This window comes from Podarcis cretensis (genome assembly GCF_951804945.1).
Source record: "Podarcis cretensis genome assembly, chromosome: 2".
Classification (NCBI taxonomy): domain Eukaryota; kingdom Metazoa; phylum Chordata; class Lepidosauria; order Squamata; family Lacertidae; genus Podarcis; species Podarcis cretensis.
This window is the reverse complement of record NC_137171.1, coordinates 23,913,515-23,940,294: the sequence shown is the minus strand read 5'-3', so window position 1 is coordinate 23,940,294 and position 26,780 is coordinate 23,913,515. Positions and strand designations below refer to the sequence as shown.

The window sequence follows — 26,780 nt, the reverse complement described above, 5'->3', positions numbered from 1 at the left end:
AGATGAGATAGGAAGCATTCACCATTCCTCCAAATGATCACACAGCACACTATACAGTGGTACCTCGGGTTACATATGCTTCAGGTTGGTACATACGCTTCAGGTTACACACTCCACTAACCCAGAAATAGTGCTTCAGGTTAAGAACTTTGCTTCAGGGTAAGAACAGAAATCGGGCTCCGGCGGCGCAGCAGCAGGAGGAGGCCCCATTAGCTAAAGTGGGCTTCAGGTTAAGAAGAGTTTCAGGTTAAGAACGGACCTCCGGAACAAATTAAGTACTTAACCCGAGGTACCACTGTACTCTACTAAATAAACAAAAACATCTGGCCTGCTTAACCTCCATTTTTGTCAGAACGAAACAATTGGACATTAACCACCAGACCTCCAAAAATCCATTTCCTAGAGACAATAGTCCTAGATCTCAGGTGAGGTAGGATAACAGACACTGAAGAGAGTTCTCCCCTGAGCTTCCCACAAGTTGCAGAAAATGAAGGGCAAGCACGCTAACTTATGCTGAGCTTTGCAACAGCAGATCTGTCTGATCTAAAGCTCAGTGTGCTCCAATACCTCTCTTCTCCTGTGCAAAAGAGGAGAGAGAGTGGTTCTCTCTGGAGGCTGCCTACTCCAAAGCTCAACACAACAGACAAAAGCAACATAACAAATTCATGCTGCTGCTCTCTAGTCCAAAGCTTAGTGTGGTATGAGAAACCTCTGCCCCTGTGGCAAGCACAAAGAATAGCAGCCTACTAGGAAAAGCCAAAATATGTGAACTCCTGGTCATACATTGCCACCAGATAGTGTAGAACAGATGGAAATATATCAACCAAATAAATTTAAGTTTACAATGTCTTTGATAAGTTCAGTTTCTCCATCACCCTTTGCATATTGACTTCTTTTAAGTACCACAAAAAGTATTCTCAAATTTAAAGTAATTGAAGTATGAACAGTGTCTGTAATTTGGGCCAAACTGAGTTGAAAGATCCAAAAAATGACTCAGTACTTCAAAGGAAGAGCTATAGTGTTCTTGTATTCCCCTTACCCCCAAGCTAACTTGCTACCTGAATTTCAGGAATCTGAAAGGCATGCTGCTTTAAAGACATGCTATGAAACCAACGGCTATTTTATCATCTTAAAAAAATCTACAAAAAATGTTAAAATACTGACAGCTTTTCAGGCGCTCCCTGTTTCTGAAAGAGTGAATTACTTTGATTTTGAAAACAAAGAAATGACAGTCATGTGTTCTAAATAAATTGACCTATACAGAATAGGGTAGCAAGCTTTAAATAACAAATGTTAGCCATATTATTTTAGGTGAATCTATTTGAAATAATCTGCTGTTCAACAAGTACAGTGATACCTCGAGTTAAGTACTTCATTCGTTCTGGAGGTCCATTCTTAACCTGAAACTGTTCTTAACCTGAAGCACCACTTTAGCTAATGGGGCCTCCTACTGCTGCCGCACCGCCGGAGCATGATTTCTGTTCTCATCCTGAAGCAAAGTTCTTAACCCGAGGTACTATTTCTGGGTTAGCGGAGTCTGTAACCTGAAGCCTATGTAACCTGAAGTGTCTGTAACCCGAGGTACCACTGTATTAGAAAATGACATGGAGAGGCTGCTGCAAAAGGAAACCTAAGTTCTTTCTCTTACGACAGAGGTTTTCAACCTTTTTGGGTCCACAGCATCCTTGACCAAACACATTCTTTCTGCAGCACCCCTGTGGGGCTCAGGAACCCAGTTAAGTCACCACTTGCCTACAGAGCCAGCAGCCCCTCACCCCTTTTAGAATACCCTCCCTTGTGGAGTGTTCCCTCAGCCTCCTCTCTTCTCCTCTCGCCTCTCCTTGGGAGTCCTCCAGGCAGCCACTGCTACCACCCCTGGAGCTGCACACCCCACACCAAAGAGAGGTGCCTCCTCACACTGCCCCACAGGGCCCTGGGAAGCACCCCCTGGCCAGCCCCAGAGGCACCATTTGCCTGGGGAGCTTGTAGCCAGGGCTGCTGCAACAAACAGCCGTGGAAGCCTCTGGGAGGCAAAGACGTGGGAGGGCATCACAGGAGGGAGGGAAGGAAAGTAGGACAGAGGCCGATGCTGCCCACGGCACCCTAACCATCATTCAAGGCACCCCAGGGTGCCACAGCACACTTGTTGCCTTAGGAGTTTGCATAAGCAGGAGGCCATGTGCCAAACTACTCCAACCAAGAACAATCCAGAAAGATGCATGCACCACAAACTGTGTTAAGTATCAATGGAACTGTATAATCAATTTTTTTCTGCAAAAGCATGAACGTGAGAACTTAGGAAAGCCTGTTCAATCAGGCCAATGGCCAATCTAGTCCAGCATCCTGTTCTCACAGTGGCTGAACAGTTGCCTTTAGGAAACCAGCAATCAGGATTCGAACACAAGAGCACTCTCCCCTCCCCTGGTTTCCAGCAACCAGGATTCAGAAGCGTGGTTTCCTCCAACTGTGGAGGCAGACCACAGACACTGTGGCTATGGTTTTAATGTTTAAAGAAGTCTAAGAACTATTTCCTTTTCCTTTACCTAAACCCTCTCCTACCCACTTCCAGGATTGTTTCTTAATATGTCTGCTGCACTATGTTGGAATTTTTTTTTTTGCAGAAACCAGCAGTGAATTCCTGATTGGATAAATGCCAGGGCCTCTATCACCTTCTTAATGTACTTCCTCCTTTCCTGTTTTTCATGCTTAACTCTTTTAAAGAGAAAACAAAAAAAATTCCTTCCAGTAGCACCTTAAAGACCAACTAAGTTAGTTCTTGGTATGAGCTTTCGTGTGCATGCACACTTCTTCAGATACACAGATATCTGAAGAAGTGTGCATGCACACGAAAGCTCATACCAAGAACTAACTTAGTTGGTCTTTAAGGTGCTACTGGAAGGAATTTTTTTTGTTTTGACTATGGCAGACCAACACGGCTACCTATCTGTAACTGAATCTTTTAAAGAGCTATGTCAGATAGAGATGGGAGAGGAATCTGCTTGTCTTGGATTCCACAGTAGATTCACCTGATCTGATCCTGGTGGAACATGACCTGGATCATATCAATGCTCCATAATCTGTAATTTCTTTATTCCTTCAAGGGTTGTGTGCTGCCTCCTTCCCCTATTCCCCTATTCCCCCCTCCCATTTCTCCTTTTAAATTTTCTAAAACAGAGCACCACCCATAGTCTGAGCAGCTAGTGCTTGGGCACCTTTGAATGTACATGCAGCAAGTTCCCCTGAGAATGATGAGACTTGAGGGCATTCTATGGCTCTTGGGGAACTTTACGGGAGTCAAAATATGGCTGCCCTCTGTTTACACCCTGTTGCTCCTAGGGGAACTTGTTGTATGTGTATTCAAAGCATGAGGTGGCAGCCGGCAGAATCCGAGACCAGGGAAGAGAGACAGCGGAAGAAGATTGGAACAAATTTAAGGACTATCTTAAGAAACATTGCAAAATTAATGAATGTTAGAATGACTTTGATTTAGAAATTATGGGGTTTTCAGCGGTAATGAATATGTAAAAGAAAAGAAAGGTTAAAAATTAAATTAAAATTAAGGGTAAGGATTTGCTGAAGCATTAAAATAGAAATTGGAATACAGAGAGGGGAGGTATGGGGAAGTCGGGGAAGTAAGTTATAAGAAAATAAGGCACGGAAATTATACATGTTTTTGTTTTATTTTTTCTTTCTTTTTTCTGTTTTTCTTGTTTGTTTGTATTATTGTATTGTGTTGGTATGATAAACTTTAATAAAAATTTTTATAAAAAAAACACAAAGCATGAGGTGGCAGGCAGCAGGGAGAGAATCGAGGCAACGCACAATCCTCAAACGACCTTCTAAATACTTTTTTTAAAAGTGTGTTTCCAGGCAGATTTTTAAGCATTTCCCATTAAAAACCCATCTGGAAACAGAATGGGACAGCCTTGGCCTCATCCTCTCTGAGACCTGGGCCAGACCAACTGTAAAGGATCTGCCCAACCCATAAAAAAATTAACAAGGAAAAAATGGGAAGGAGGAGTTAAAGAAAAAAGAAAGCCCATCAATACACACTGATAATACAGTAAGTCCCTCTTAATTTAAACATAGATATTAGCCTTCCAAATGTCCAGAGAGGTATCCACATTTGTGAGGAATATGTTTGAATGCAAAAAGGGCAGTGAGGTCTTAGCAACCACAAGGACTCATAAAACACACTTTTGTTGTTTGCTAATCCCCACACTACAGGAATCTGATTTAAAAGCACATAAACATCAACAAATATCAAGGATTTCACTAGTACAAAGTTGACACAGACAACAATGTCAGACCAAAACAAATGTGTATCATTGGACATGCCCACATCGTATGTTTCAGACCTGTCCAACCCTAGTGATGGACTGTCCTGATCTGGTTCTTAATTTTTTGCCGGTGTACCTTAGGCTGCATGCACACCATACATTTAAGGGTCATGACTATCCCCTCTAAATCATGTGAACTGTAGTTTACCCTTCACATAGCTACAATTCACAGCACCCTTAACAAACTGCAGTTCCCAGGATTCCTTGGGAGATGTCATGTGCTTTAAACGTATAGTGTGTACTAAATATAAATGTATAGTGCGTACTAATGATGGGGTTCCAATATCCACCTTTTTAATGATCCCTGGTTCTGAAAGCTTGCCTTCCCGTAAGAATGTATCTGAGAAACAGAGAACGGTAAGGTTTTAACTGCTGTTAATTTGGAAGTCAGAGGGCATCTTATATCTCATGTAAACCTACTGATCATTAAGGCCACAAGCTTGCTTTCTGAAGCACAGAGTCCAGGAGTTCAATAGGTTCTGATTCAGAGTCCCCATAATAATTTTGCCCAGTGGGCAAGTTCAAGTACCTACATTGTTCCATGATCTCAACAGTAGCACCACAGATTATCCCTGATTTGTGATTGGAAGTTGCCATTTCACTCCATTGTATTTCTGCCAAGAGCCAGAGGGGGCTAAGCAGACAGGTGCAAGGACAGAGAGGCTTCCTGTAGACTAGGAAAAGTGCAAAGGGTACTATAGGAAAACTCTAGAAGCACCTAACTAGGGAACAAGTACTAAAGTAAAAGTGAACTGTCTTCTCAGATACTTGTATAACAAGGCTAATACAGAATATCAGTATCCAAAGAAAAGGTTAAGGGGAAAGCTAAGCAGAGTCTGCTCCCTTGGCTAGATGGACAACTGGGCTTCAAAAGGAATGGGCTTTCCCAAGTTCGGCATTTCAGAATTCAACAGAATGTTGGCCTTCTTTTGGATCAACCTAGAGAAAACATCCACAGCTGACTAGTAAATAAGCTCCAACACAAGGAATAAAATAAAGTATTATGGCTGATTAAGAATACTATGAAACTTGAAAGCTTGCATATTACAACACACACAAAAATTGGTCTAATGAGATTTTGTTTCACCTACTCTTTGTTGCTTGTCCCTTGGGATCAACTGTGCAGCGAGAAATAGGAAAACACTTTAGCACTTGAGAAAACCAACCACTCAGAATCATATTCACAAATTATTTTTTGTATTTTCAACATCTTTTAAGCAACTTAAGAATTAATGGATCTATAAAGCGAATAATTCTCCAGACCTGAGGCAGAGATTTTGGATTACCATAATGCCCACACTTAATATTTGAATCTTAAGTTACCTAGTAATAGTTTGCTGTGGCTGTTCCTCCCACTTGACCCAGAGGAGGAGATTCAGTGAGTTTAGTTTCACCTTTCAAGAAGCTCAGCTTAGCATTACATACGAGATAAACTCTACTCAATTTCACAATAAGCCAGTTTTAAGCCAGGAGTTATGAAAGCGGTTTATCGAACTAGCCAGAGTTCTTTTAAATCTAGGATTCCTGGTTTCTACTTAATACAAAGCTGAAATTCTTTAAAAGTGAAAATAGACTTGACAGAAGTCCTTCTCCAGGCCACATGGAGGTGTAGGAAGTGCAGAAGCCAAGTGTTTTGCTCAGGCTCCTTGAGGCTAGTCTCTGAAACACTAAACTATGATTTAACATCACATGCAAACCAGCCTTGTGTGTGTTGCATGGATTATGAAGAGAAAAACAGCAATGGAAGAAAGAAGACGAGAGTGGGAACGTGTCTATATTACAAATTTATACTGGTCCCATCCCACTTTAACAGTCACAGCTCCCTCCCCAATTATTGGAGCTGTGATTTGATGAGAATGCTAAAAATACTGTTGGAGATCTCTACCCTATAAGTCTCAGATTCTCTAGGAAGAACAAATGACTTAGACCTAGATCTCTGCAGAGTAGAAATGCCCTGAGTGAAACAGAGTGAAGAGAAAACAGGAACATATACATTTTTAAAACAATTAAACAAGGTCCCATGTTGCAGGCTATGGTCAGGAAATGGATGTGAAAAACGGAAGGTGGCTGCAAGGCCCAATGAAAGCTTTACTAATAAAATCTGCATCCTAATTCATCAGTGTGGCCATGACTGAAAAACAAACTCCTGTGTGTGTGTCCCAGACATAATTGTAGCTTTTATTTCCTATGCATAAAAGTGAACAGATATCATAGCTGTCCTAACAATGAGAATCACAGAAAATGCAAACTGACAGCATCTTCAGCGAATGGATAAATATCTGAAATTCTTGTCTACTGACTAAAGCAGAATGTGCAATGTGGTAACCAAAGTCACTTACAACTCTGTGGCAACATTCAGACGTAATGCTAAACCATTGTTTGGCATTACAAAAAAATGAGTCTAGTCTCTGCTGCACCATTTCTCCTCCTCTGGCCTGGTCACAAGGAGGAAACTGGAAGGATGTGCTTTAATTGCAGTTTAGCATGTCACCTGAGTTTTGAATTCTGGTTAATCTTAACTATGGCTACTGAAAACAAGTCTGATGCATAAACTATGGTTGAAAGCCAAGTTGCTTCCACAAACCATAGCTATGATTTTCAAGTTTGCATGGTTCACATGACAAGACAACCTGCGATTAATACAAAAACAGAAAGGAGTAAATTAAAAAAAAACAGAAGTGAAAGCTTTGCATCTCCTCGTCACAACTGTACCAGAGGGCAAGGGGCATGCTTGCAAGCCAAGGGGCCTCATATGCATGTCTCTATTGGTCTCTCTGTTGTCTTTGACTTCAGGAAAAGGCATATCCCTCACCCACAAGCCTTCTAAGCAGGAAACGTGTAGCAAGATTTCATGGGGTTGTTTCTCAATAAAAACTGAAATTACCATAGATCAAGATTAAAACTAGCTTTTCAAATAAATAGTGATAAAAAGGGGGCAAGAGCTACACCCCAAATGGACTACCACCATGATTGCTTAAGAACCCATTAAGCAGCAAACAGGTGGCAGAAGTGAATTTTAAAGATAGAGTAAGAAATGGAAGAAAAATGTAGCAAAGCACAGTGAAGCTTAAGAGAAACCAAGTAGGAAAATATACAACAGGAAAAGGGCAACAGAAAAGAAGACAGGCAAATAGAGTAAACTAGCAAGAACAGAATGCAAGGAAGGCTATAAACACTATTTCATCAAGCTCAGTTCTCTCATTTTATGAGAGTTTTGAAAGTATTCTGAACTAATAAAGCTATTATTTTCATTCATCTTGAAACTTGAATATATATATATATATATAGAGAGAGATGGAATTTATCCTTTTACCTTATGGGATGGAAACTGTTCCGGGACAAGTGGACAGTATATCAACTTTTTAACTACTAATCCTCTGTGACATTACTGGTGCTCTATTGCTGAAACATTTATGAGTGGAAGAAAATGGCAGGGCAGCACATTGTAACAGAAAATGGGAGAAAAGGTTTCATTTTTGGTGCCCATTTTACAACAGAACAAAGTAATGTGATTTCTCTGAAGTTCATTCCTTTCTTCTTTGTCCAAAGGTCAAACAGCCAAGGAATAAGGATTAAGAAGATACAACTATGAAGCAGATGTGAACAGTTCACTCCTTGAAGTGGCAAGAATATGTGTCATGTACTTGGGAAAAGGTGACAACTGGATCAAGAAAGAGTGTGATGGTGAAACTGATACATTTGCTGGCAGCTAGGTCAAAATTGGTTATAAGGCAATGAAGTTTTTTTTTTAGAAAAGAGAGCACTAATCTTTTCTTTTAGAAAGATGTCTATTTGTAATAACAAGGTTATAGTTTTTAGAAGTCACATTTTGAGTACTTTTCATTGGTTATTAAAATAACTCCAAAGATGGAAATATAATGCACACATTTATTCTCAATCTCCATCTGTACTGCATTTTTTTAAAAAAATGTTTTAATTGTTTTATAATTTGAATGTTTGCTGCCCTGGGCCCCTTTGGGAGGAAATTACACTGTGTGTGTGTAAATAAAGTACATAGTATTTATGCACATAAACAAGTGTTAGCATAGTGAATTAAAACCGAGTTTAATAAAAACATTTACTCCCAAATGTCAAAATAAGGAGGCTATTTAACCTCAATGGAATTAGTGACCTGCAAAGAATGCCAGTGAAGGATTATTGCCAAGTGCAAAAACCCTAAAGATATGCTCTTGGATGTCGAGGTGACCATCCCCTTAAGAGATTAGCTGATGTTGCCAAATGTTATCACCCAACAAGAGATAAAAGGTTAGACGTGTTTATAGTGATGAGAAAATGAAATTCAAATGGTATATGAAAATGAAAACAAACAATTGTTGATCGGCCACATAAAAGTGATATTCGTTCTAATCAAGAAAATTCAGTTTGAGTTAACAATTTGTTGAAAACTGGACATATGCAACATTTTGATATAATTGTGGGGATATTAACTAGTATTAACAAATATTCATACAAGTTTCACATTCTTGAGTTGCAAACCAATTTGAATGTATCTTATATTAATAATGTCTCTAATATCTTGTTTATTTCAGTAGTTAATTTAAGACTTCAGCAGTACATTGCAAGAGTGTAAACCTTTCTAGTGACTCTTCGAAATGCTCCTCTCTTCAGAACTTTGTGAAACTTTCCCGTCAATATGGAGGGTTAAAAAAAACGCATCCACTTATGGTTACAGTGGAAGAGTCATGGAAAATGCCTCCATAGCCGTAACGGCAAACAACCAAACGATGAATCATTCAGGTTTTTCAGAAAAAGTAAAATATGTTTATCTGACGAATAATGATTACAAGGATATGAAGAAGCTAGCTCAACAAAATGGCTTCCACTATGTTGTTGAGGGAATGGGGGTGTGAAGTCACACTGTACAAACATGGTTCATGTAAAACTTACACCTTATAACGAGGGTCACACTTTTTCATATATACTGATTTCCTAGACACACATTGCTATTGCTTTGTTAATGTCACTATCTAAATCGCTTTAGCAGATGGCAGTAAAACACATCACTAAATACCAATTGTATGAAAAGCCAAGTGTAAATAGAATATTTTATCAGTAACATCACTACCGTTTATCAGTTTGATCCAACAGGATTGGTCCTTCATCCCCCCCCCAAAAAAAAATCCTAATAAAAGTAATAGTCATCAGATAGCATTTTGAAACAAGTGGCCTAGTCGTGAATAAGTACATTCCTCTTATTGAGCTGCCATGATAGTTACGCTGAAATAATAGTAAAAATAATAAACATGGAATTTAATCATTTCAATAGAAAAACAACCAATTTTGAAAGCTTATTAGGGATTGCTTAATCTCTAATATATACCAGAACCATCAGGAAGCATACAAGCTTAAGGGATAATTTAGAGCGCTACTAAAATAATACTGTATATATGAAATAAATATTTTTTAAAATATCATTGCCAACCGCTACCATGAATTGAACTCATTAGGCAGTACATACAAGCTGATTAGTAATGAAACAGCTTCAACAGTGACAACTCAAAAGTCATATCCCTGCCTGGTACAGTCCAGCAACATTCGGCATAGATAATTTTCTGTCAATGGAACTGAAGTGCACAATTAAATAAGTCCCAATGATTACAACTGAACTTGGACTAAATGCTTAAGACCTACTGATTACAGTCAAACTTTTTGTGCATTGCATCCACTGCAAATATCCAACTAGCAGGAAAAGCACTGGTTCCAATAATTCTAATATATTAACGTATTTATTAAAATGTATAATGGTCTAGATGCACCCCATACTCACAATTTGTAAAAGATATTACTTTCATGAGGCAAAATAATAAAGTAAGCTGTTAATTTTGCTTAGATATGGACCAATGCAATAGTTAAGATTTTACAATGAACGGCGCCAACACGGCCATCATGTTCCACCCAGAATGGGGGAAGAAATACAAAACGCGAAAACTATATGGCAGTTAACCCACAGAAACAAAGAAGCCCATTTCTGTATAAAATTATCCAAGCTATTCTAATGCAGATAGATAAATATAGATAGATAGATACACATATCACATCACTATACATGCTTTCAAGTTATTGTCTTTACTTCAGGCTTTCAGAGCACATATATTCTTGATAATAAACTACGCCTATATACTTGCATGATAAATGCAAACACCACACAATGAACTAAAATGATTTGTTTCAAACGGAACAATTAATAAAGATAATTTTCCATGCTGACAGTCCACATTTCATCCATAAGTTTGAAGATCCAAATGCTACCACAGCTGGAGGTTATTCTGCCAAATGGCTTCCAACAGTGACCATAGAACTGGGAAGTGTGAATATATGAATGCATTCATGTATGTGTATGCGTGTGTGTGTGCTCATTTGTGTGATTACATATAATATATATCAGTTTTTTAGACATTCACACATAGGGTTATATACAAGGGGGGGTGGAGACATACCTAATGAAAACTCCAAATTCAAAGCATTTCAACTGTTCATCAGGTGAACTCAAGTCAAAATATTCAAAAAAATATTTTAAAAAATACCCCAAACCCAAAACATTAAGAAATCAAACGGAAACTTAAGCACAAGCTATTTGCAGGCTGCCAGCGGAGAAAAACTAAAACAAAAAAGTCCATACGAATAACTCAGATATGTTGAAAATAGATTTGTCCGAAGGGGGGGAGGGGGTTATTGTAGATAAAGTGGGAGGGAGGAAATACCTCGCCGCTTAAGTCCTTCATGAAAGAAAATGAGACAAGATTATAAATAAGAGGCCAAGTTATTGCACACCATGGGATTCTTAATCTGGCTACCTGTGGTTTTTGCAGTTAAAGCCTTTTTTCTGCAGTGGCAGGGGGAGGGAGAGTTTGAAGGAAAAAGAGAGAAAATTTTGTGTTTATATGCCAGTTTTGCAAGTGATCAAAAGCGTGCATTAACCACCAAACTGGAAAAACATAAAATTATTATTATTGTTGTTGTTGTTATTGATAGTATTATTTAAAAGCCTATGACTTTCGAAATGCTATTGATTTACCTGTACATCTCGCTTCCTGCATTCTTGGGTTTTATTGTCATACTCTGTCATGGCAGCCCGAAGCTGTTTTTCCAGTTTCTCAATTTGCCGTTCATGTTCTCGGACCAGGCAATCCTTTTCTGTGTTATTCTGCTGGAATAGGTGCGTCTTCTCCTGTTCATGCTCCAGCTTCAGCTCTACTATCTGATTGGACAATGGGGAGTACAGTTCATCAATAGAACATCCCTGTCGTCATGACAACTCATCTTACAGCTTAATTTCCCACCCTCCACAATTTCAAGTTCACATTATTATTATTATTATTATTATTATTATTATTACGTCATCCTTACCTCGAATTACCTTTGTCTTTATTTTTAAAATAAAAATAAAAAACACAATCGGAGCAATTTTGTTAAGCGTGACAGCTAAACAAATACGGCACATCTTGAAACGCAATGTACTTGTATGGATGTCAGAATGTGTGTGTGGTTTTTAATTTTTTTTAAAAAAAAAACCACCAAAAAAATCCCACGCCATTGTCGCATTCTGTATACGTTTCCCCAAGTATCCTGCTGTTGACATCCAGCAGCGACGCAGATTAAAAATGGTTAAATCAGCCTCTTCTGCTCTTCATGCTTGCACACAAAAGCATCGGTAAATCTGTTAAAATATTTTGCTATGACTTCTCCAAAATAAAAGCCCATCTAGGCGACTGTACATATATTATTTTCGTTAAAGAGAAATATATATACGCACACAAACACACACACATTAAACAAGAGCTCTATTATTCCGCTGTCAGCTACGGTACACCAACATAAACAGATGTATGTGTTTCAGGAGGGAACCTGCTGTGCTGCAAGCTTGCGCCATGATTTCATAAGAAGCATTCTATTCTCAGGAAGGATCCTTTCCCAGTCCACACCACACTGGATACGATGACCTTGGCCAGTCTTAGCCTCTCCCTGCTAGACTGAATGGCAGCCCGAGACCAAGGGCCTGGTTGCCGCAGCTTTGATACTAATCCTCCCAGGCTGTGCACAATGGCACCCTACCTGGCCTGCAAACTATAGCCAGCTAGGCTGCCTTTGAAGCAGGTGATGAATAGGGGACTGCAGGAAGCCAGCTTTCCTAGTGAACTCCAGGCCACACAGCTGCTAAGAACAGTCACTTGGATTTTTCTTCAGTTTTGGTGGATTTCAGGAGAAGAAAAAAAAGCACGTTATCGAGAATATGTTGGTTATAGTCAGCGTGAGAATCCCACTTCTTCCTCTTCTTCTTCAGAAAAGAAAGCAAACAGTAGGAGTCTGCTCAAAATCGATCTTGTTTGTGTGGGTAAAAGTGCGCAAGCACCTTATCTTAAAGCGATAGCATTCATTTTTTAAGTCGGCATTTTCTGCCACCGGCAGCTGCAAATGTGTCCTTGGAAATGGCTGTTATGTGCATTTGTAACACTGCAATTAAAAGATTCCCGCCCCCTCCCTATTCAGGGACTAAGGGGAAATGTGTGGTTTTTTAAATATTTTATTTCCAACCTCAGAAGGGAATCGTGTTGTGTTACACACTGTGCTTTACATCTTTTTGTACAGTTTAATAAAAACAAAGCATCGTAATTCTAATCCTGAAAAAGATACATTCAGCAGTGAGTTACCTGGAATTACGCATTAGTAAAAACCAGCTAATTTCCCCTGCCCTTGCCTACATACTCACACATTTTTATCTAACACATCAAGGCCTAAATCCACTTATATGGAAGGAAGCTTCTTTGAACAGAACAGGATGCGCTTCCATGCAAAATGAGCGCCGGAATCAAGACACATTGTTCCAAACTTCTAAAAACTGGCTCATAAATATTTGTCAAAATAAAATAAAACTGAAGCTCCTATCCATTCTTAAGGAAATCAGCCCTGAGTGCTCACTGGAAGGACAGATCCTGAAGCTGAAGCTCCAATACTTTGGCCACCTCATGAGAAGAGAAGACTCCCTGGAAAAGACCTTGATGTTGGGGAAGATGGAGGGCACAAGGAGAAGGGGACGGCAGAGGAAGAGATGGTTGGACAGTGTTCTCTAAGCTACCAGCATGAGTCTGACCAAACTGCGGGAGGCAGTGGAAGACAGGAGTGCTCTGGCCCATGGGGTCACAAGGAGTCAGACACGACTAAATGACAACAACACTAGAAAGACTTTCACGGACACCACGGTTTTCCCTTTGCCAACTGATTTTCTGGTGGTCCACCCATGCTGCCCTTTCTAGTCCCCTTAAACCAGGGACAGCACTACTATGAGGCAGAGTGAGGTTCCAGGTGGCAAAATGCTAAGTAGGGGACAGAGCTGTGTGTGCCATGTGTTCTGACCTACTTCCTCTAAGCTAGCTTGTGCCATCTGCTGCAGTAGAGGACACTGTGCTGTCACCACTGTGAATGACTAGTCTGTAGTACAAGGACTGGGGAGAGGCTCCATCTTGCCATTTGCCTCAGGCTGCAAAATGGCTTGGGCGGTATTGCCTTGAACCCTTTCAGCTCATCAAAGAAATGTATGAAGTATCCCTATCTGTGAACTCTTAAATCAAAAAGAAAATAGTGAGAAAAGCACGAATATCAGTTTCTGTATCCTCTCTTTCCTATATGCTTGTTTTCACTATAACTAGCAGAATATCCATCATTATGATACTGTAAAAGGGAGTGTACAACAAAGAGGAAGTCCAAATATTTACAGAAACCCAGGGTGGTGCTTGGAGAGAAGAAACCCTGTATGCTTTAAGGAGCGACTTGTATGGTAAAGTGTAATGTTTTGTATTTGGTGACACTACTAGTGTGGAGATTGAACCTAGCCACTACCCCTGGTGATCCAAATCCTTCATAGATGAAGCAGGGACACACTTGTACAAGTCTTCCAATTGTAGCCTGGTATAGTAACCATCTAGGGTTTCATTTCTTGGATATACTACAGTGGGATGGCAAACCTGGAATTGAGGGGTGATACATTTAAAGAGTTGGACCATATAGAAGGCTGATCGCCAAAGAATTGATGCTTTTGAATTATGGTGCTGGAGGTCCTGGAGGAGACTCTTGAGAGTCCCATGGACTGCAAGAAGATCAAACCTATCCATTCTGAAGGAAATCAGCCCTGAGTGCTCACTGGAAGGACAGATCCTGAAGCTGAGGCTCCAATACTTTGGCCACCTCATGAGAAGAGAAGACTCCCTGGAAAAGACCCTGATGCTGGGAAAGATGGAGGGCACAAGGAGAAGGGGACGACAGAGGACGAGATGGTTGGACAGTGTTCTCGAAGCTACAAACATGAGTCTGACCAAACTGCGGGAGGCAGTGGAAGACAGGAGTGCCTGGTGTGCTCTGGTCCATGGGGTCACAAAGAGTCAGATACAACTAAACAACAACAAAAAACAACATTTAAATATAGATATATTAGAGGAAATTGCCCCTAGCATCAATGGAGGACAGCATGGTGGAGCTGTAGTGCTCACCTGACCTCCCCTCTGGCTATGTCACTACTTTATACCAGAGAGAGTGGGGGAGTAGTAAGGCAGCAGTAAGGTGCAATAACATTGGTGGAGACAATTCAGTGCTCTTGCCAGTGTGTTTGCATTGTACTGACCTCATTGTTCCTGCTCTTTCTCTCAGAATGCAGGAGCAATTTAGCTGGAACAGAGCAGGAAAATTCAAAAGATGTGGTGTGCAAGGAGATGGATTCTAACGAATACCTGGGATTTCTTTGCCACTGATTAAAACCTTGGCAAGTAGGAGGGGAAACTTGTTGGAACTACTTTGCAGCTCTTGCTAATCCTGAACTCCTGAACCTTGGCCCTTGTTCTCAGATGCATAGGAACGGGATGTCAAACACATAAGTCACAAGGAAAGAAATGGGACTTAAGCATAATAATAATAATAATTTATTATTTGTCCCCCGCCCATCTGGCTGGGTTTCCCCAGCCACTCTGGGCAGCTTCCAACAAAGATTAAAAACACATTAAAAACTTCCCTGAACAGGGCTGCCTTCAGATGTCTTCTAAATGTCAGGTAGTTGTTTATCTCTTTGACATCTGATGGGAGGGTGTTCCACAGGTTGCGTGCCACTACCAAAAAGTCCATTTAGCATTTCACCTCTTTTTGAAGGCATCTGTAGGCCTTGATCCAGATATCTGCTTGTATGGTAGTTCCATTCACTTTTAAAGAAAGCTTTTGTATCCATTGAGAAATGCCTTTGCATGCACTTTCCCTCCCCACAGGAGATGGGGAAAGGTACATTTGGGGTAACATATACCCCTTGGATTATGGTTACAGTGTTGAGAATCAAATTATACACCTGGCATATCTTTGTTTGAGAAGTTTGGAACAGCACCCAGGATTTCTGAAATTCCAAATACTGCGAATTTATACATTCAAGAACCTGTGGCTTTTAATGAAAGCGCTTTCAGTCAGTACCATCCAGAAGGTGTTTTGTGTAAATTAAAAGCATTCAAAACACATGCACAAACAGCAAGAGAAATGTATAATATATACACATACACACCATAACAGTTTTGTGTGCTGAGGGTCTTTTAAGCCTGACCCAGGCACTGAAGCCGTTTCAAAGGCAGGAAAAGCTGCTGCCTTCTCTGTGGTGTCCAATACCTTTGAAGTATCTAAGGCAGCTGCTCCTGGCAGATAGGAACTCTCTCTCTCTCTCTCTCTCTCTCTCTCTCACACACACACACACACACACACTTTGTTCTCCTTACAGCTGGTATATTTGAAAGACCAACTAAACTAAGTAAAAGCCAAAAACAAAAAGTTTCTCTTTTAAAAAATGACCTTAGTAGGTACTTCAAAGGAAAGTGACAAATCTGAAGCTGAATTTGAGTGAGATGTCTAGCTGGCACCAACATGGGCCTTGCCATCATATTTTGTTGAAAGAAGGACATTTCAATGAAGAAATATACAGAGCTCTTTTAAACTGACTCTCAGACTCAGATTGTGTCCTACTATAAACTCCCTTTGGAATGCCAATTCCCAATGTTGACTTTAGCCACTGTTAAACCTTATGTGGGAAGCTCCATTTTTAATGGTGCACAAGGATTTAACTTTATATTACTTTTTATATTCTTTGCTGTGTTCTAAGGTGCCCCATGCTCTGATCTGGACACAGGATGGAGTTTTAAATCTCTGACATAAATAAATCAAGCAAGGTTTACCAGTCTAACCAGAATATTCTACCACTATATGGCACCAGTAACCATCTTAGATTACTTTTTAAAAGGATTAAACATATCCACAGATATGTCTGTCAATAGCTATTTATTATTGACTTCCACATCACAGAAACAAAATAGCTGTCTGAATACCAAGTAATGGAAACAAAGGCAGGTTCACCCTTAACCTGTGAACCATCGGCATCCAGCTGACTGATGGTCAAATTAATAAATTATTATTTTTGCTGGATACAAATCTAAGGGTTGAGGTTATTTAATATTTTGGTATTTATATCATGCTCTTCTACCAGCAAGTACCCAGAGTAATTACAAAAGAAGGGAAGAAAGAATAGGTAAGCTAATACGTAAATTCATGAACATGACCAAGGACTGCTGTTTTTTAACCAAACATAACACTAACATTTTTGCAATCAGGATATCAGATTCAAATCTCAATTGATCAAATTTTAGGGCGATGTCCATTCTGGAATCCACACATCATTCACAACTGTCCCATTTAGAGTGCTAAAATCCTTCATCAAGTCTTCATCAATCAAGGCATCTAAGATGACCACATCATGTTTTTGGTCCATGCTACATGACTGAAGTTTTAGCTCCCAGTCATCTCTTCCAGGAAAAAAACAAAACAAACCACCCACCCTTCTGGCAACCTATGACAGGCCCCTCCACTGCTCACAAAAAACCCCAGGCTATTAAGCTAATTTTCTGCTGATAAATCCTTAGAAGGCCACATCTTCCCCACCTCCCAGTAAAAGCTGGTCCACCAGCATCTCCACAGCAAAGACATGAAAGGTAAGGATGGAGTACTCATGGGCCCTCTTCCCATCTGTTTCATTGAGGCAGCAACTTACTGCAGCTGGCATTATACTGAATCTTGGATAAGGCTAGTGGGGCTGGGGACATTGCACTCCAGATGGAGAGAAAGCACAGAGGTCGCCCATGATGTTCCATGATATCATTTGAACATTCCAGGCTGTATATTTCAAAGCACAGGCTTTGCCTTGGCAACATCATTGTATCACCTGAGGCATTTTATATGTAATGCAGAGGAATACACTACCTGTTTTGTCTTAGGGCTCAATTATAACTCACTTTAATCAACATTTTGGAATGCACTCTTTTACCTAAAAGGCATGACAACCTTCAAGGCACAAATCCACAACAGTGCTGTAGAACCTGACTCTACATAACGCATGAATGAAAAGTTGGTACCATTAAATGGGATATTTAGAACCGATATACAACACTGCAGAGACCATGATAAAGTTCAGAAATATTCAGAAATGACTCGCGCTGAAGTTATCTTGTAGTTTGTTGCCAAAAAAACAGCATAAAAGGAACAGAATGAACTATTAGTGTAAAGTTTTAAAGAACAGACATCCAGGGATGAGAAAAAAGAATTTAGCAGAAGATCATAAAGAAGATTTCATGAGAAATTTATATAGATATTCTGGCAGAGGGGCAACTCATGGTTTGTTTTCTGCCAACAAACCCTAGTGTGAAACCATAGCTGTTGGCTTACAAACATGGCTTGCTTTAACTATGAAGTGATAATATGGCATTTAAACAAAGGAGATGAGTTTCGAGTTCAGCAAACCAGGGTCTGGAACATCTTGAGATATAGCAATATACACCAAACACAATTTGAAACCTCTGGAAATAAATAGGAAGCCTTGCTACAAGTGTAAACAACAGAAAAGAATGCAAACCTTGTGTTAATGAACTTCCTGTGAAACTTAAGTCAACAACACCCAATATTATTATTTTTTAAGAAGAAAATGCAAGTTGGGCCCAGTTGTATCAAAAGGTAAATGCTAGAGCTGTTGTTTATAATATGTATTTATTTTAAAGCTAGCTAGCTAACCTGTTGCTCATATCTTTGCTTGAGCTCTTCAAGCTGCCAGGAGAATTCTTTTGACTGCTTTTCACGGAGAGATTTTGATCTGCTTAGATCTGCTTCCACTCTTTCCATCTAGAAAGTAAGAGACAATATTTAACATATATAAATTAGTTATTTCAAGACAAGACACTGCTGATAACAGTTCTCCTGCCATCAAACAGCTTAAAATGGTCCTGCAGCATTGTTGTGTGTTGCTGAGGGTGATTCAAGGATACAATATCTGTAGTGACAAGACCACCAGCACAATCCAGTTAAAATTTAGTAATTTTCACTGGGAGACTGAAACCAGTGCTGAGCTCTCTCCAGTTTTGCATCTGATGAAGCGGACTCTAGCTCATGAAAAACTGAGGAATAGATTTTGTCTAAAATACTTTGTTGCAGCATTTAATTTAAAACAATGGCAGTTTAAAATGCTGGACTTTGGCTGGAGAATATTCCATCTTTATTTTCCTCTCTCATGCAACTGTGTTTGAATTTCATTATAAATGTGTTTGTCTGTAGTAATTAAATGCAATACTGTATACTGATTCTGAAAACAGTCATCACTGGGGTTATTATATTTGCACTCAGGAAAGACTTTTGCTCAAGCTTTCCTGGCTTCTTACATTTTTTTTATCTTATAGACTACATGACATGACTTGCTTGCTAAATATACCTGGATTGTTTAACCAAATATTTGCCTGTTTGCCCTTGCATTCTGAATGCGATAATACAGTTCAACAATACAGTTGACATTATTGTATGATACATAGAAGTGGCATAGAAAATCCAACAAGCAAATATCATCAATAATTTGTGCATGAAAAATTGCATGCACTTATAATCTACAGTATTTCCAGGTAGGGAAAAGATCCCTATCTGGAAATCTGGAAAGCCACTGCCAGTCAATGTCGGCATCACTGTGCAAGACAGACCAATGGCTCGACTCTGAAAAAAGGCAAGTGATGCTCCTAACTCATTTCCTAATTTAGTTATTTGTATTATCAGCATAGTGGTCAGATTTGTGTCATGCATGCTTCCAGAGACCTAAATTAAGCAGAATCATCACTCTTTCTACTTCTGATGTTCAAACTATGAGTGCCTTTGTTTACGTAGCCAAAAGAGAAGCATTGATGCACAAAGAGGGAGGTGTCAGCAGGCTCCCCCCAAAAAAACAATAGTAGAAAAGATATATATGGGGGGGGGGTTCCAGGTAGTGGATGGGTACTAAAACTAATGACATCAGAAGCCCCTAGAACAGAATCTACTGAAAGCAAATAAAACTTGTGGGCTACATAGAAGGGGCTAGGTAATAATATTTAGGTAAATAAATGAAAAAGATCACTTGCTAGAAGCTATCTAGAAAGGCATATACAAATGGACATCCAGAGAGGTTAGCTTTTAGGAAGTCTCATCTGGAAGGAGAACATCATGTGCCCCAAGTTCCAATTCATGAGCATGACCTCAAGATGAAAAAAGACTATAATTCAAGGTAAATGTTTGCTCTGTTTAGAATCATAGGGAGCAAGTCAGATGTTGAAGAGAGAGGATGCATTGTATAGCACCTTTAATTTTGTCTTTGCTTAGCTATGTAATTAAACATTTGAGACTCTTTGATTTTTACTACCACTTTGTGCTCAATATTTTTAGAAAGGTATTCTTTTAAAAGAAAATGGAGGGACCACATCCTGTGTTGTTTTTGGTTTCTGCTAACTGGACTATGAAGGTTGATGAAACACTATGTTTTTTAAAAAGGGTGGGGTGGTGAAACTAGGGTTCGCAGGAGTAACATCCCATAGTAACACTTGGGAGGGAATAGCAGGGGCATCAATACTGTGATTGAAGAGTTCATAGTCTCAAGAGATAAAGGAAGGCCAAGATTATCAGAAGTATTATCAGAGGTATTTAGCTGGAAGATACCCATAATCCCTCTGGCGGTGGTTGCTTGGAAGTACACATCTTCTGCCAGTATTGAGAAGATAAGGCAGGGTGGGGGGGGGGGAATCTGGAGTTCTAATAACGTCACATTTCAACTTGTGCAGAATTTCTGTCCCCGGTTAGAACCACTTGTTACAGTTATTTCCTATTTAGTGATAATCCTTATCCAATTTAAATACCACCCCTGTTTATAATTATTATTTTGTCTTTGATTTGCTTATGTGCATTTATTGACCACTCTTCCCTGTGCAGTCTCAAAGTGGGTTACACAAAGGGTTGTATCCAACCAAATCACCCTGTTAGCACAATGATTTCCACCTGTGCAGCGGGACTCCTCCTACCCCACAATCTGCTCTGGAGGGTTGGAGAACTCCCCAGAACAGATGAAGGGGCATAGGGAGAGGATAGGGAGTGGAAGTTCTATTGCACAGTTGAAAGTCCTTGAGCTAATGACATGACTTCTTGAATACAACTCATACAGTTCTTGAATACAACTCAAACTTGGCCCTCCAGCTGTTTTTTGACTACAACTCCCATCATCCCTGGCTAACAGGACCAGTGGTCAGGCATGATGGGAATTGTAGTCCCAAAACAGCTGTAGGGCCAAGTTTGGCCATCACTGGTTTAAATTAAAACAAGTAAGCCATACAATACTTAAACCATTTCAAACAGCAAGCAAAAAGAGCAACAACAGTCTCAACAGCGATTCTCATCTTTCACCCCAAAAAGGGGGACTCGGACCCACTGATGAAATGGGGAATACCACATGTGTGCAACCCTTGGCTCCATAAGATAGAGTAGAATGGGATACAAATGTGATAAAGAATGTATTTCACATTAGAACAAATTATGTAATAGTACACACCCCAGTCCTCAGACCCACATAAAATGAAGCTTCAGAACATATGATTGCATTTCCCCACATTCTTCCTGCCTTTTTCTGTTATCTCCATACTTCCTTCAACTGTTGAATTTTAGATAAAAGCCTCTTTTTAAAACTAATATTACCCTGGGGGGAAATGCGTATGTGGATGGCACTGCATAAATAAGAATACTAATACCAAATCCCTTTCTAAAATAAAAATGAAAAGTGTGGCCTGGTCGTCTCATTTGCCAAGACTGACAAGCACTAGAGCTAAAATAGTGGGCAATGTTTATATGATCATTTCTTCTGGTACAGTAGCCAATTATTTCACTTCCATTTTTTATTTGTTTCAGATTAGGTTAAGCCATCATGAAGTCCACAGTCCACAGGCAGCACACCAGCCGTGAATTGCTAACTGACCACATAAGGAAACCAAAGAAAAAGTTGATTTGAAACCACTTATCAAAATCACCCTTCACAAATGAAGAACACTACAACAATCAATTGTGTCATAAGTGTCTGTTTGTGTGCATAGAAGAACACAGATGCATCCAGGGACTTCTTCAAAGGAATTCCCCACACAGCTCCAACGGTGAACAATACAGTGGTACCTCGGGTTAAGTACTTAATTCGTTCCAGAGGTCTATTCTTAACCTGAAACTGTTCTTAACCTGAAGCACTACTTTAGCTAATGGGGCCTCCTGCTGCCGCCGCGCTGCAGGAGCACGATTTCTGTTCTTATCCTGAAGCAAAGTTCTTAACCTGAAGCACTATTTCTGGGTTAGCAGAGTCTGTAACCTGAAGCATATGTGACCTGAAGTGTATGTAACCCAAGGTACCACTGTACATGCATCATGTTTCGTGATATGTTCAAACTTTGGCAATGACTATATTCATTTAACTCTGGCATGGTTCATAGCAGCAGAATCAAGGCTTAAGGGTAGAAATGATGTGGAGAAATTATCAAAGCGCGGAAATATTCGGCGATGAACTGGGCACAAACCGAGAGAAAACACACACACCTCCATAGTTAGCATTCTATCAACAGCCCCATTAACAAACATCTGATTATTGCGACAGCCATGAGCCTTGGCAAAATAAAAAGCAGATGGTAACAATATCAGAAAGCCATAAATTATATAGTCTAATAAATAAAATATTGGTTATAGTAACTGAAAAATCCACAATACTGCCCACACTTACTTTCTCAATAAAAGATTAAAATGAAAAAATGAGGATATATAAAAGATATTGTGTTGCTAAAACTTTAACTTTATGCCATCAATAGCTACATTAAAAAGAAGATAATTCTTTCTGATACAACATTGTACTATGAATAGAAATTTAAGAATATAAAAGCTATGGGCTTAGAACTGCAACATTTTACCATGTTGATCCTTTTTGCATGCACTACAGCAGAACTTTAAGGTTTAACTGAGCTCCAATGTTAATTAGAACAAATGTGAAGTCTACCTTAGCACCTGGACCCAGGCTATTTAGCACACCGAATCCCTGTGACAGGTGGATTTAATCGATTCAAAAATAACACCAAACCACGACCAGGCATTAAATGATTAAGCCATGTGCTCAAATGCTCCCCATTACCCCTCATGTTCTGCTGGATTAAACCATAGAGCCTAGTGCTTGCCAATCAGAAGGTCGGCGGTTCGAATCCCCGCGACAGGGTGAGCTCCCGTTGCTCAGTCCCTGCTCCTGCCAACCTAGCAGTTCGAAAACACGTCAAAGTGCAAGTAGATAAATAGGTACAGCTCTGGCAGGAAGGTAAATGGTGTTTCCATGCGCTGCTCTGGTTTGCCAGAAGTGGGAAGCTGTCTGCGGATAAACGCCGGCTCCCTCGGCCAGTAAAGCGAGATAAGCGCCACAACCCCAGAGTCGTCTGCAAGTGGACTTAACGGTCAGGGGTTTACCTTTAATTTCTCAGCCTGTTCATAATTTGCTGGTTCTGATGTAACAGCAAGCAACAATTTGACCAAATATGTTCTAAAACTCAGGTGTAGGAAATATGTGTAGGTTGGCTATCAGACACACAAGTTGGCAGGTACACCAACATTTCCTCAAGGAGCCTCTTATGCAGAATCATGAATTTTTGACTGATTAACAGAGGATTATATTTACTTCAAACAAGCCAAATGTTGTTCCTGTTGTTGTTTAGTCATCTTAGTCGTGTTCGACTCTCCGTGACCCCATGAACCAGAGCATGCTCCCCACTACCCCTCAGCCAAATTGTTGTTGTTGTTGTTTAGTCGTTTAGTTGTGTCTGACTCTTCGTGACCCCATGGACCAGAGCACGCCAGGCACTCCTGTCTTCCACTGCCTCCCACAGTCTAGTCAAACTCATGCTGGTAGCTTCGAGAACACTGTCCAACCATCTCATCCTCTGTCATCCCCTTCTCCTTGTGCCCTCCATCTTTCCCAACATCAGGGTCTTTTCCAGGGAGTCTTCTCTTCTCATGAGGTGGCCAAAGTACTGGAGCCTCAGCTTCATGATCTGTCCTTCCAGTGAGCACTCAGGGCTGATTTCCTTCAGAATGGATAGGTTTGATCTTCTTGCAGTCCATGGGATTCTCAAGAGTCTCCTCCAGCACCATAATTCAAAAGCATCAATTCTTCGGCGATCAGCCTTCTTTATGGTCCAGCTCTCGCTTCCATACATCACTCCTGGGGAAACCATAGCTTTAACTATACAGACCTTTGTTGGCAAGGTGATGTCTCTGCTTTTTAGGACTCCTTAATTCAACAACTGTAACTGTGATGAACATGGGTGTGGGAGCTGAAGGAATCAGCCTTAGAACTGAGTATATGACTCAGTTCCCTACGCAGTACAGATGTTTTTGTCAGCAGGTCTATTCAGTGCTTTTTTTCTGGGGGTACGCAGGGGTACCCATACCCCTAAACATTTTGTGAATTTAAGTTTGGCCTCATTGAGGGGCAGTATTTCAATATGAGTAGGAAAATGAGAGAACCCCTAAACATTTTTAAAGGAAAAAAAAGCCCTGAGTCTATTTATTTTATTGGGTGGTTTTCAAAAAAAGTTTGTGGCTTCTTCAGCAGCTCCAGAGTGTAGACTATGTGTACTCCCCAGTGTACAGATTATCCCCAAGGAGCTGGCAAATGTGATGTTCCTTCCTACCAGGGGTTCCTTTGTGGGCGGAGAGGGGGTGCCTCACTGCTCTTCCATCCAACTTGAATTCTTTCTGCCCAACACCTAATATCTGGAGACACCATCTCCTGCAGCTATCATTTTGCCTCCCATATTTTTCTAACTAAAAATTAAGCTATTTACTAGTTTCACAAATGTACCAATATACACACACACAACCAGTGAACCACTGAACAAGGCTATATTGCACTATACGTATATTGAGACAAATACTTTAGAATTTCTGGAGTAATTGCACTCCTGTTTCACATTTCTCTCCCACCCATCACTGATATATTGCCGCATCCCTGTGTTTCCACTGGCCTATAAGAAACTGGCTGGGAAATCCTTCCTCCTCTCTACTCCAGTGGTACAGGGATTCCTCAAACTCACTCAACAAACAGAGCCTCACATGACAATGTTTCCCCTCCTTCCTTTTGTTTTAAAAATATATCACTTGCTATTTGCCATGCTTACATGGCCCTTTCTCCATTTCTTTTCATTTGCCTTAAACAGTCATTGTGCCGCTTCATCCGAGAGAATACCTATGACCCTTTCACAGGAAATATTGTGCCTTACCTGCACTGCAAGACTGAAATTAAATGCAAGTGGCTTCAGTAATGAAGTGAGGAGAAAGGTTTCCTACCATGCCAGGCTTTCGGAGATTGGCTAGATACATCTAAAGTGAATTTTCCATTAAAAAGAAGAAATAAGAGATGTGAAAAAAGGGAGATAAGATGCAACCCAGAACAATGCATAAACTAGTATTTTATTCTTGGAACTTCTGGAAAAAGCCCTAATCAGTAATACTGCTACGGATAGTTTTATAGCAATGTCAATCCTGGCTTTGTTATAAAGATAAATCAACGGCTAACATCCTTTTTTCTGACTTGCTGGAAAAGCCGTTGCATTGTGAAAGAGTTTGATGTAGCACTATCAAGTGAAGTATGTTTCTGGAAATATAAGATGAGAATATGCTTCCCCACTGAGACAGATAGTTGCAGAAAGGCTGGCATTGTGACCTCCTCACCTGCTCTTTCATTTCAGCATAGACTTTTTCTGAGTTCAGCTCCACCTGCCGCTTAAACTCCTCCAGGGCAGCATCAGCCTGCTGGGCATGCAGCCTCTGTACCTCCATCGCCCGAGTCAGCTGCTCCTCCTTCTCCCTAGAAAGTCAGAGAAATTTTCCATAGTTCAAGTATCAAATAAAAGAACATGTGTGCTTGTGTAGAAGAAAGGCCTTTAACCCTATCCATTTAAAGTAGTACTCAGGCTTTAATTTCCTGTCCATGGTTATGCCAAACTTCCCTTAGCAATACTCTGAAGGAGAAAACAACAAGTTGGATGGTAAATCAGAGATTATTTTCACTTGCTCATTGAGTAGTAATAATCATAATATTAATATTATTATTAATAATAATACCGCAATTTATTTGTACCCTGCCCATCTGGGTGGACTTCCCCAGCCACTCTGGGCGGCTTCCAACAAAGATTAAAAATACATTAAAAGGTCACACATTAAAAACTTCCCTGAACAGGGCTGCCTTCAGATGTCTTCTAAATGTCAGGTACTTGCTTATCTCTGACATCTGATGGGAGGGCATTCCACAGGGCGGGTGCCACTACCAAAAAGGCCCTCTGCCTGGTTCCCTGTAGCTTTGCTTCTCACAGTGAGGGAACCACCTGAAGGCCCTCGGCACTGGACCTCAGTGTCTGGGCAGAACGATGGGGGTGTAGATGCTCCTTCAGGTATACTGGGCCAAGGCCATTTAGGGCTTTAAAGGTCAGCACCTACACTTTGAATTGTGCTCGGAAATGTACTGGGAGCCAAAAAGAGCCCAAACATAGGACTAGGCTCTTGTGCAGGTTATTTCACCTTCAAAGTTTTCAGCTATACCAAGGAAGCTTAAGTAGTGCAGCTTTATTGTACCCCATAGAACCCTTTTCCTTAATCTTCCATTAAGTAACGTTAACACATCATCCAAAGATATTTAATCAAGAAAACATTTGGAATATATATGCCTGCATTGTTACAGTATATGCATACATTAACACATCAACAGAAGTATATCCCCTCCACCATCTCCTCTAAGAAAGAAAGAGGATTATTTGCTGCCTGGTATACGTCAGATTATTAAGTATGGAGAACATGACACACATTGGGATCTTCTCAAGTCAATTTAGTGAAAACTCTTAATGCGCAGTTATGATATCAATTCAGCATTTGCATGGGTGACACAACTTATGCTTCAAAAGAGTATGATTATCCCAAGTCACTTTATCTTAATGTCAAACAGTGAACACTAATTTTTAAAGACTAAAGATGCAGCTTTCAGGAGCATTAGAAACTGAAGTATCACAACTGACCATA

The 26,780-nt window shown here is 40.1% G+C and overlaps 1 protein-coding gene across 5 annotated transcripts in view; it reads right to left on the bottom strand.

Moving 5' to 3' along the window:
* Positions 1–26,780, bottom strand: part of CEP112 (centrosomal protein 112) — a 210,426-nt gene that overhangs the window by 93,755 nt on the left and 89,891 nt on the right. For all 5 annotated transcript variants that reach the window (XR_013835792.1, XM_079965385.1, XM_079965387.1 and 2 more), the window contains 3 exons: positions 25,440–25,575; positions 18,432–18,539; positions 11,377–11,559 (listed from right to left, as the gene is read on the bottom strand). Coding sequence is in view for 4 of the 5 variants with exons in the window: in XM_079965385.1 (XP_079821511.1) it covers positions 11,377–11,559; positions 18,432–18,539; positions 25,440–25,575 (427 nt within the window). In the remaining variant the exon portion in view is untranslated. The remainder of the gene's footprint in view (positions 1–11,376; positions 11,560–18,431; positions 18,540–25,439; positions 25,576–26,780) is intronic.